At 36.3% G+C, this 12,652-nt stretch overlaps 1 protein-coding gene across 2 annotated transcripts in view; it reads left to right on the top strand.

The window, feature by feature from the left end:
• Positions 1–220: 220 nt before the first annotated feature.
• Positions 221–12,652, top strand: part of LOC121327756 (nucleoside diphosphate kinase 7-like) — a 65,357-nt gene continuing 52,925 nt past the window's right edge. Inside the window, exons 1-4 of one of the 2 annotated variants that reach the window (XM_041271940.1) lie at positions 221–296; positions 2,324–2,329; positions 9,313–9,420; positions 11,403–11,569. In XM_041271940.1, coding sequence (XP_041127874.1) covers positions 225–296; positions 2,324–2,329; positions 9,313–9,420; positions 11,403–11,569 — 353 coding nt within the window. In that variant the 5' untranslated portion in view covers positions 221–224. The remainder of the gene's footprint in view (positions 297–2,323; positions 2,330–9,312; positions 9,421–11,402; positions 11,570–12,652) is intronic. The other variant, XM_041271941.1, reaches the window with a different exon arrangement.

Here is a 12,652-nt window from a genome sequence, read left to right on the forward strand (position 1 = left end):
TGCAAACTTTGACCCGGCTATACATGTTTCACTTAAATTAAAATGATAACATTGATGATTTATTTAATTAAAATAAACATATAAATAATAAACTATAGAAAAATCTGTAATATGGAAAAGTAATGGAAAACTTTTTTTTTTTTTTTTAAATAGAATTTGCAATTTTGGATTCCGCATCCGTTGGCGTCTGTTTTGTGGTTGCTAGGGGGATGAACCCAGCACAGATGCAAGTGCAACTGATCAAACGCAGGGATAAACAGAAACCTACTCGGGGATCAACACGGGAGGGTAACATGGTAAGCAATGGCAGTTTTTATTTATGTATTTATTTAAATGTGTTAACTCTGTATAGTAATGTTATTCACACCCTTATCGTATTCTTTTTAAAATTGTTTATACAGATATTTTAAGTTTTGACGAAACATGGTTTGTATCAACACTCGTCTTAAAACATAAACTTTTATTCGGGAAATATCAGTTTATGAAAAGCCAGTAATGTAAATGATATTATTGTCTGTAAAGCACCAAGTTCGTTTCCTGGGTTACTTGCGATATCAATTAAAAATCAGCCCAAGATGCTTGTGTCCTCAGATTTGGAAAGTTCAGTGTGGTAAGACACAGTGTAGTTACAGTGATACCATGTGGGTTGTAGTTAGTTTATAGAAATTGGTTTTACAGTACGTGTGACGTGAATGCATTTAAAATACCCGCTACTTCCAGAACTGCAGTAGGTGGTTGTAATGCCTATGTATACACCAGGTACAGCTTCGTGATAGGGTTCACATTTGTAGCTTGCAATGTCTGTTTAAAAAAAAAAAAAAAGTTTCTGAAACTTACTTTATTTAGATGGTTTGACTTGGAAGTTGAAAATGCTTTCTTGTTTGTGTTTGGTGTGTTGGTGGTTGGCGGTTGTGTGTTTTCTCCAATCTTGTCGGAATATTTCTTCAGAACGTTTACACTAGCAAAGTATACTGGAATATGTTCTCTTGTCCTCTCAGGCCACGATACGAACTCATCTTTTGAGAGGCTAAAAGGACGGATTCCGGAAGCGTTCGGCAGCGTTTACACTAATATTCCGGAATATGTCCTCCAGTCTGCTCATTCAGGAATATTTGTGCTAGAGTAAACGCACCTACAGTTACCCAGCACTGCTCTAAGCACTGAAGGAGAACTAGAAAATTGCTTTCCTTCATTACTGTAACTGACACACATTTGGGGAAACTCAATAACATTTAATATAACATTTCCAGTTCTCTTGCCATCTTCGTTTTCTTTTCTATGAGGGCAGTGTATCTGATTATGTATTTTCGTTTGTAATAATTTCTTACCATACATCCTTCTCACAAATTACTTATGATTATGCACACCAGACTTTCAGGCCACATAGCTATTTCTGTAATGGGTAAAGGTATTGTATTTTATTAGACCATGTAGCCATGCATAGCAATTGAAATACATTTTATAAAATATACAGCAGTACAGTACTGGCTGGCAGTTGATCTGAGCGTTGAGTGTCCACCGCTTGTATCCAGTTCCAATCGCAGCTGCAATGTTTTGTGCTTTATAACCTCCAGGGATTTTGCAGCAGCAGTGACTTGGTATAAGTTCATGTTCTGCCTGTTGTTGTTGGCTCTCTGTTTGCTTTCCAGGGCTGTATGCACCACTGCTGGATTGTGGCAAGGATTTCTGCATACTTGTGATGGACTTTGTGGCTACCTCTGTTATGGTCCAAAATAATAAAAACTAATTCTAGCAAAGTGGTAAAAGCGCAGTCAAAAAGTATGCCAACTTTTTACTGTTCATTGCCTGATTATTTGCATATTATCTACATTAAATAGATGCTGTAATGTAAATGCATAAAGTACAATACAGTAGGCTGTACACTAGAGAAAATATTTTCTCTGTAGTATATAGCCTACTACTGTACTTTATAACTAAGTTTTCATTTGATTTATTAAATACTGCATTTGTAGTTTGGATAAATGGGTCCGACTGACGTTCAGTGGAGCAGTTACTGGGCTTTCACCAAACCTAGAGTACTTTTTAGTCTCTTTGCTGGCACTGCCTTACACCAGCCTACAGGCTACATCTGTTTTGCTCTCACGCACGTGCCTTTCAATTGGATATTTGACACCAGTCTCCTTGAGAATGCTTTTTTTTTTTAAAGCAATTATTTTTTACATAATTGTATAAAATTAAGCAGTAGGCCTATAAAAATATGTATTGTTTTGTCTTTACTGTACCGCTGACCTGTTCCTGCAATGTTTTGTCTTTCATGATATCATTGATGCTTATTGCTGAATCCTCCATGCTGGTTGCATAGGATCCTGTAAGTATTGTAAAACATGTAAAAATTCAAAATTGTTGGTGGAAAAATATGATAACGTGAAAACTTACCAACTTCATGAATGTTTTCCAAAAGTGTAGACAGTTTTCCTTCCACCATAGGACTGTAAAGGAAAAATTGTAACGGCATTACAAAAAACATGCTTTGATTTTAAAGTATAGTACTATACTTGGTTAATGAAATCCCTGTTTGCAAACCATGCTTTCTGTTAGTGAAGGGTAAAATTGTCCCCACATCTTCAATAGCGACTTTCTCGCCACAAACCAACCGGTTGCTCCCCTTATAATTGACATAACATGCTTTGACTTAGAAAAATCTGCTGATGTGAAATGACCCAGGAAGTGCAAGAGTAACAGATGACCTGAGAAAGGCTGTGAAATGATAGTGTCAGTAATGAGACTCGGAGAAGGATAGCATCAGTAATGAGACTCGGAGAAGGATAGTGTCAGTAATGAGACTCGGAGAAGGATAGTGTCAGTAATGAGACTCAGTAGTGAGACTCGGAGAAGGATGGTATCAGTAATGAGACTCAGAAGGGTAGCGTCAGTAATGATACTCAGAAGGATAGCGTCAGTAATGATACTCAGAAGGATAGCGTCAGTAATGAGACTCAGAAGGATAGCGTCAGTAATGAGACTCGGAGAAGGATAGCGTCAGTAATGAGACTCGGAGAAGGATAGTGTCAGTAATGAGACTCGGAGAAGAAGGATAGACTCGGAGAAGGATAGTCAGTAATGAGACTCGGAGAAGGATAGCGTCAGTAATGAGACTCGGAGAAGGATAGCGTCAGTAATGAGACTCGGAGAAGGATAGCGTCAGTAATGAGACTCGGAGAAGGATAGCGTCAGTAATGAGACTCGGAGAAGGATAGCGTCAGTAATGAGACTCGGAGAAGGATAGCGTCAGTAATGAGACTCAGTAATGAGAAGAAGGATAGCGTCAGTAATGGACTCGGAGAAGGATAGCGTCAGTAATGAGACTCGGAGAAGGATAGTGTCAGTAATGAGACTCGGAGAAGGATAGCGTCAGTAATGAGACTCGGAGAAGGATAGTGTCAGTAATGAGACTCGGAGAAGGATAGCGTCAGTAATGAGACTCGGAGAAGGATAGCGTCAGTAATGAGACTCGGAGAAGGATAGCGTCAGTAATGAGACTCGGAGAAGGATAGCGTCAGTAATGAGACTCGGAGAAGGATAGCGTCAGTAATGAGACTCGGAGAAGGATAGCGTCAGTAATGAGACTCGGAGAAGGATAGCGTCAGTAATGAGACTCGGAGAAGGATAGCGTCAGTAATGAGACTCAGAAGGATAGCGTCAGTAATGACAGAGAAGGATAGCGTCAGTAATGAGACTCAAGGATAGCATCAGTAATGACAGTGAAGGATAGCGTCAGTAATAGACTGAAGGACTCAGGAGAAGGATAGCGTCAGTAATGAGGACTCGGAGAAGGATAGCGTCAGTAATGAGACTCGGAGAAGGATAGCGTCAGTAATGAGACTCGGAGAAGGATAGCGTCAGTAATGAGACTCGGAGAAGGATAGCGTCAGTAATGAGACTCGGAGAAGGATAGCGTCAGTAATGAGACTCGGAGAAGGATAGCGTCAGTAATGAGACTCGGAGAAGGATAGCGTCAGTAATGAGACTCGGAGAAGGATAGCGTCAGTAATGAGACTCGGAGAAGGATAGCATCAGTAATGAGCGTCACTCGGAGAGGAGGTCAGTAAGACTCGTCAGTAATGAGACTAATGGAGAAGGGATGTCAGTAATGTCAGGAGAAGGATGCGACTCAGTAATGCGACTCGGAGAGGAATAGCATCAGTAATGAGACTTGGAGAAGGATAGTGTCAGTAATGACAGAGAAGGGTAGTGTCAGTAATGAGAAGGAATTGCAGTAGAAGCACTGTTGCACAGGTTTACTTCCAAAAACAAAAATAAACACTCAATCAAGACCCAGCCACTTTCCACCCAGGTTTACTTCCAAAAACAAAAATAAACACTCAATCAAGACCCAGCCACTTTCCACCCGTGTATTTGGCAGGGATGGGGTTGAAAATAAATATAAAAATACACCCCACACACTATTTACATGTGCAGCGTTTCCGCCCTGTCACAAAGGCATAGAAACTGGGACATTTATTTAACCTAACGTAGAACCAGATAACATGTATTTGTTTCAGAACTGTATAGTTAATGGAAGTGCGAAACAGTTTAGATGTATTGAATTATTTTGTTACCGTAGCTGCAATTACTAGAAATTTTGTTTAAAATCATGTTGAAGGCGATTAGTTATTGGCTGGTGCAGTGGTGTTACGGATTGAGCAGCCTATACTGTGTATTACATGGGAGCAATAAATAATCAATCAGCACAAATTTAAACCCTGTAGATTTCTAAATTTGTTATGCCTTTTTAAAAATGTGTGTTTACCTGCACAAGTTACTGTATAGTTCCAAAATAACTGAGTATTGTATCTCTTATTGTAGAAAAATGATATATATTTGTTCTGTCTATTTTTTTCTATTAGTAATTTTCCATCTGTACATGTTCAGTGACATTGTAATGCTTGAAGAAGGTCCATGTTTAGTCTAAGTAACCATTAAACTGTATCTACAGTAATTCTTCCAGTTCTGATACATTATCCACTTATTTTTGTCCTCTCTGCTAAGGTTTGAAAAGGTTGTGATATTTTATCAGTGCAATAGTGTAACATATAGGTTAAAGTTTTCTTTTAACTATGCATATATAAATAGAGTCCTAAGTATAGCTGAAGCCTAAAGTGGTTAGTATCTATAATAGTTGTACATTGTGAAGCACAAGGCCAAAAAGAAGACGCTATCAACAAAGTGAGATAAAAGCTTTTACTACTAGAGGTACGACATATCAGGATGTTTGTTGTATTGTGTTGAACAGTAAGTGTATAGTATAAGACAATGGCTACAGTAGCAATGAACAGGCCAATTGGTGGAGCTGTTGCTTTTCATTTCCCAGGTTGCCTTGCTTGCAGATGAATGTCTTGCATTCAAATTAACCCTAAGGTGCACTATAAAACAATTTAGGGAAACTACATTTTAGAATGTGTCCTGCCATTGTCAGTGCACCAAATCAATTTAAAATGTTGTTTAGAGAAGCCATATTTAATAACAAATTGGCACTAAATTAAAGTTTAAAAGCATGATGTGGTATGTATGAAATCCTTTTTATATAACTGAGCTTCCATATCTTTTTTATGGTCTCTCATTCAAACAAAGCAACTCTGCGCTGAGATCTGTATGCTTTCCTGCAATAAGAATAGAATAAAACATTGCATTTTATTCTCACCCCCCACCCCCCATCTAATCCATGATATAATGCCGTGACTTTCACACGATTTGATTGGCTCTTGTAATTCTGATATATACATACCATGATGTCTGAAGGTTTAAATAGAAAAGAACAGTAGATCGTTACATCATTAGCTACATGGTGAATGACACCACAAAGACATTAGATTTAGAGAGAAATACATGTGCGGTTACCAAAATACCTGTTTGTTTTCAGATACACTTACCCTAGACAAAGGCATGTTAAATATACCAAAAACGTTGGGAAGTTGGCTGTTTGAGCAAAAACTTTATAATGTGCACGGACTTTGGGTTGTTCATTTTCTAGCCATTCTGGAAGTAATTGAATCTTAAACTGCTCTGCATGTAAATTCTGACTTGCAGCACCTCTTAAACTAAGTATTACGAATTCTTTATTTGTAGTAGCTTCAGTGTTCTTTATAACCTTGCTTCTATAAAACACTATCATTTTATGAGTCAAATGGCAATAATTGAAAAAGGTAAAAAAAAAAAAAAATACTGAATGAAGAGGTCTCTAAACCCCTTGTTGTGTGTGTGTTTATTTTTTTTCTATTTGGTCAAAGGACCTTGCCTGGGCTACTTCCAGCAGATTACAACAGTGGAGAGAAAATGTTGAGTTTAAAAACAGCATGGAAACCTGGACATTGTTGGCAACATACTTTCAATGAAGGAGATTTCCATGATGTTACAATTTGCAGTAAATGTAAAATTTGTACTTGTGTCAGCATTAGTATGAAAAATTTAAGTGTTCTTTACCATCAGATAAAAGCAGAAGAATATGTTTGTTTATGAGCATCAGATTGTGACGAAAGGTTTCAGACTTGCAGCCTTGGGCTGCTGCTAAAACAAACACATTTATTATTAATTTACAGCAGTTTTATTTTCCTGTTCTTGTGTTTTCACAACAGGATTACTACTCGCACTTTAGAATCTGTAAAAACATCCAGATTTGTTCTTGACCATAACTTTTTTTATGATCCTTGTGAATTGATTGTATGTGCTCCTTTTAAAGGAGTGATTGTAAACCTTAATACTCTGTAAAGGTAATTTCTGTTTTGCATTTGATAAAATGTTGTGTCTGTACTGTAGATGCCAATATGTACACAAGATTGTGATGAATTAAGTGTGTAAAGAATAACAGTTTTACTGAGGCACTAAAATGGTTTATAGAACCATATACCCCAGTTGTCTACATTTTAAAGATTTTTAAAATCTATACACTGCACTGGGCCCTATTGTAAAGCAAGAACACTAACAACCATTTATAACAGTAATACAACCATTTAAATAATACAATACTAACAAGAACCAGCTCAAATATTTGATCCTGTAACTAGGTTATCTCTTTCTATATTTATCCCAGAAAAAATGTGTGGGGGAAACTTTTTTTTAAATTCTCTTCAAATGAGAAGCAGTCAGAAAAGCTGTACAATATATTGAAATGGTACACCCACATAAATATGCTAATACTGTATCATGTCTGTACCTTTGCTTTTAAGCGTTGGTAGCCCTAAATATTAAAAGCAGTGTTAAAAAGCAGCTATAGCAATTACAGTATGTGGTTCCATTGTAAAGTCAGGATAATAGGCCGCCTGCCTGGTACAATCAGGATATGTTGAAACATGGACATGTAGGTCCCAACCCTTTCAACAGTTACATACCTGTCAGCACTTTGAAACATACTTTTATTTACAAGGTTGAATGTAACATGTGTGTGTGTCTGTAATACCCATGTTTCCTGTTGTGAGAATCTCCAACAAGATCCAGTCAAATCTGTAATATTTTGCTGTGGTATGTTTCTGCTTTCTCTGCATATTTACATATTTGAAGAAAGTGGCCAATTCTCCACTGTAGTCAAAGCTGGGATATGCATGTGCGGTGATCCATTAACACTGTGCAGGCAGTGCAAGTCAAAGCCAAGTAAAGCTGATAATGCTTGTTAAGTTAATATGTGACATGTACAAGGTAACTTGAAGGACAAGGGCACCTCTAACGTACTAAAGTGCATAACTTCATTTGGCATATTGACTTGCACCACAAGCATTCAGTACAATATGATTGAAAAACCAAATACATTTGTTCTAATATTATTCCATTTCCTTGTAGTCCCTTTGCTGGCTTCAAATGAATGCAATGCAAATTATTAACGGTAATAAACTGCAAATTGTGCATTGTGCTCAAGGTTAATGGTAAAACATTTTAAAGTGTGAGTGCCAGGTAGACTTTGTATCTACTGGATCCACTTTCAATGGAGTGATAACTCTGCTGCTAATTTCTACAGTACAGGACATGTTTATTGTACCTGTTTTTTTTAAGAGACAATACCCCCCACCCCCCGACCCCAATCAGTCTTTTGGTAAATTTTGTGGTTTGTCCACAAAGATGCACTAGTGTGCTTCCATGCAGAAAAGGAACTCACAATTATGTCATCTGTGCAGTGTAGAAAAATCAGTTGTGAGCCTTGTGACATCCACAAAGATTTTGGCCAGTACTTTATATATTAATGTATTTATTTATTTGGATAGAAAGAAACAGATAATTTTACCTTTTCATCATAATTGTATTAGATTGTATAGGCTAAATCCCAATTTGACATATAGACTTTCAACTTTAAGTGTTCAGGTCAACAAACATTATGTTAGGATGCAGTGTGGTCCAGTGGTTAAAGCGCAGCATTTGTAATCAGAAGGCCACCGGTTCAAATCCTGCCTCTGCAGCTGACTCACTGTGTGACCCTGAGCAATTCACTTAACCTCCTTGAGATGTTAAATCAAAGTGACTGCAAATAATGCACAGTTCACAGCCTACCTCTGTAAAGCACTTTGTGCTGGTGGTCCATGATGAAAGGTGCTATATAAAAATAAATATTATTGCTATGTTACTACAATTTGCAACAAATGGGAAAGGATATGTTTGTATTTTTCCAGCATTTAATATGAAAGAATGAATGTGTTCTTTAGCATCAGATAACAACTAAAAGTTGTGTTTGTTTGTCAGCATCAAATAGTGATGAAAGGTTTCAGACTTGGCAGCCTTGGGGTGCTGCTAAAATTATTATTATAAATTTATGGCAGTTTTATTTTACTGTTCCTGTATTCTCACAACACAGTTAGTACTTGCATTTAAATCTGTGAAAACATAACACATGAGATTGCACTCAGAATAGAAAGCTGTTTAGACTTGACAATGTGGTTCTTGGAGCAGGGAATGTTGGGAAAAGCAGAGTAATTACACATGCAGAGGGCTATTTCCTTCCCTACACAGGATGCAGAGGGTAGAGGATAAATCCAATACCATAGATTAAGTTCTCTATTGGAAACTATTCAAACATTTCATGCAACAAGAACCACCAAAAAACAGTGAATTCATAATGAATAATAGTAGTAACAATAATTGTATTACTGCACTTCAACTCATTTAGTGGACTACTCTGATTAACCACTGTTATGTTGTAATGTCCCACATCAACACAGTTATTTAGTTCAACTGCACGTATAAGTGTATCACTATCTTTTGTGGACCTGTGTTTTTCTTACAGAACAGGACTTGATGAAATTAGATTAATATGTCTGCTATCATGGTTTGGGTTGTCAGTGCATTTATTTGTTTTCTCATTGTTTCTTTCAGAGTCAAGAAGAACGATTTGCATTTCTTGCGGAATGGTATGACCCAAATGCTGCCCTTCTAAGGCAGTATCAATTTCTGTTTTATCCAAAAGATCGGTCAGTTGAAATGGTAAGATATTTCATTCAAGTGTTAAGTGTAGTGTTGTTTTTCAAACAAACTTCTGATACCATTTTTTTTCATAGTTGCTTTAAAGCAGGTGAATATTTCCATAAATTCACATTTCATCACTTAGTGTGTCATGGTACTGCTTTAAAGGCTGGCTTTAATACTGTTCCCAGGTATACGAGCAACTGAGGTATGGGTACCTGAACGTGTATTACAGAGCATGTGATCCCTACCAGTGAACACTTTTGATTAAGTGTCAGCCTCAGTGGCCTTGACTGTATAATACATCTACTCTAACTGACAGAAGCTTTCAGATTTTCACAGAGAGGATAAGTTATTAGAAAAAAAGAAATGTATAAATAACAAAGCTGAGGTTTAATTCTGTGTAGGTAAAAACTTAACAAAACTGCAGAAGCTTTTGTTCATACAAAAATCTTCCTGCACTGCAACTAGGGCAACCATATGTCCTGATTTTTAGGATAAAGCTGATAAGACGATGAGTATAGCACTTCTACTTTCATTGCAAGCGCGTTAATCCAATGTTGCATAAAAAAATAATTTAAAATATATTTTACTTAATGATAAATTATCACATGCTATTGATAATTTATTGATCTAAATCCAGCCATTCTTTACTCATTTGGTGTAATTCTAGAAACATCAGATTTCCAAACCCTCATTTAATGCTTTTTATCCTTTTATTGTACTCCTTGAGGCCATGAAATGAAAGGTGGATACATTCCTGTGGTTTTGTTTATGTTTTGTTTTTAATGCCTGGTACAAGCTGTCAGTTTTCCAACTCCAATTTCATAAGTTTGAGCAACACATTTAAGAAAACAATGTGCCAGGGTTGGGCAGTTTATAGGATCAGAACAGCACGTTGAAACCAAAATAAATGACAATGCGTGCAGTTTTGCTATTCAAAATTAAATTAGTTCTGTTGAGTTATGCCCAAAGTATTTACTGGTATTATATCATGGTTGCTTTTAAAAATAACTATACAATTGCAAATGTTTTACTAATACAACAATATCAAATAATTTAAGCAAAACTCATACATGGCATCAAGTAAAGTAATACATTATACAATAAATAAACCTGCAAGTGCCCCCCGAACTGTTCAGCGTTTATTAAGAAATTCTAGAAACTACTGTATTATTAAACAAATTTATAGTTTACACATTTAAAGATGGCAACCTTATCCAAGGTGCAAGAAAAATGGCAGCTTAAAATGCACAATTTATTTAAATATTATATATAATGTAATATAAAAGGATGAAGAAACCTGTCTAACATGAAGGTACTGTACAGTATATTATAATTGCAGCTCATGTTTAGATTTAGTATAGCCCCAGAGATGCAAGCAATTTATTTTGTGGCACTGTTGTTGGACACATGAGCAATCCAAATAAGTAACCACTTGTCTGGGATGCTTAATCAGATCACTCGGATCATCCTTCAGTATCCCCATATAATAGGATGTAGTAAATAGGCTTTGTGTCATTATATTGATAGACCATGCTTACCAGCTGTGGCTCGTGGGTTCTTTTTGTTGACGCGCTATATACTGTGCAGTAGGTGTTAAAAAATGTGTTTCTTCCAATATTCTCAAAGTTGCCACACTATGTATTGCAAACCTTTCGTAGGGTATAAACGTGGTTTCTTGTTCTAGATTTGAACTGTTAAACACTATTCGAACACCACAAATTACAAAAATGAAATCAGTATTTTATCTTGGTTAAGGTCAAGTGGAGGTCCAAACTTGTTAGTTATCTGTAAAACAGCTTTTCCAACACAATGTCAATCTAAATATGTGTGTATTGTACATATACATTATGTGGATTTGCAAATGTGTTATACTGGTAAATAAATACTGTAAAGCACACCATATAGTATATGTTAAAGAAACGTAGAAGTATAACACCAGATCTTAAAAGGTTTTCAAAATGAAATTCAAATTGCCTTTCTTTTTAATCATTTCACAGTTTGACATGAAAAACCATCGTACCTTTTTAAGAAGGACAAAATATGACGATATAAACCTGCAAGATCTCTTTGTGGGCAACCGTTTGAACGTGTTTTCACGGCAGCTTCACTTAATAGAATATGGGGACCAGTACACAGCAAGCAAACTGGGCAGCAGGAAAGAAAAGTAAGGATTATTGTTGAAATATTCTTGTGAAATGCAAATGTTAACACCAAGCATTTTGTTACATAATCTTCAGATTGCTTTTGCACGTCAAAATAACTTCTGCAGCATAATGAAACACAGCAAGCTAAACTACTTATACCCACAATGTGTATAATGTTCATATTGGATTATAATAGTCAGTTCAGTAGTTCGCGTGTCTTCTGTGACTGGTAGACCTGTGCCACACAACCTCTGATTTTTCTTTTGACAGGCAAGATTTGCTGTGGCTGTTTTCATTCAACTCAGAATTAAATTTTCCAATATTATTTTAAAGTGTTGATCACAGTACCACAGTTGTCAACTTGACCGATTTCTCCCCCCCCAAAAGAATATTATCTAGGTCCAATTAAGTTAACTTGGTTAACTTTCAAATTTTAGGAAAATACAAATCATTGTATCATTGATTAATGTTCATTGCATGAATTTATATGATTTTTTTCACAGCTAACAGTTTATCAAATTGGGCTGTAGGATTCATACGGTTAGGTATCCTTGTTTGTACATTTTGGTAAATCCACTGACTCATTGGAATGGTAACCCTTTTATATACTGTATCACATAATTTAAGATAGAGACTTACAGGGTTAAGTAAAGTGCTTGGGTTCAATTTGCAGGTCATTTTTGTCATTCGATCTGATATTTCTGCCAAATGTGGTTGTTAGATTTTCCTCTCGCCCAAACTGTACAAAATTACTTCTCTTATACAATAAGGGACACCCCGCAAAAAACATATTCATTGTATGCAGTGGTCTCAGTAAATGTAAAACAAATAAACAGAATGTTTTGACATTATGGCTACAGCTTATAACTAAGCGCAGTTTTCTAAGGCAACATTATTCCAGGCAGTATAATAGGGGTTCATGTTATAGGGTAGTAGTATACAAGGTGGCTCAGCCATGCATGTTGTCCAGATAGATTTTTTTTTTTTTTTAATTAAAAAAATTACATAAATGTAAGATGAGTTCCAATGAATAAATCACTACCCTGTTGCAAGTTGAGCTATGTTTAGTGCAAGCTTTAATATTTTTGAAGGACATTGGGTAT

The sequence above is a fragment of the Polyodon spathula genome, chromosome 15 (genome assembly GCF_017654505.1).
Source record: "Polyodon spathula isolate WHYD16114869_AA chromosome 15, ASM1765450v1, whole genome shotgun sequence".
Classification (NCBI taxonomy): Eukaryota; Metazoa; Chordata; class Actinopteri; order Acipenseriformes; family Polyodontidae; genus Polyodon; species Polyodon spathula.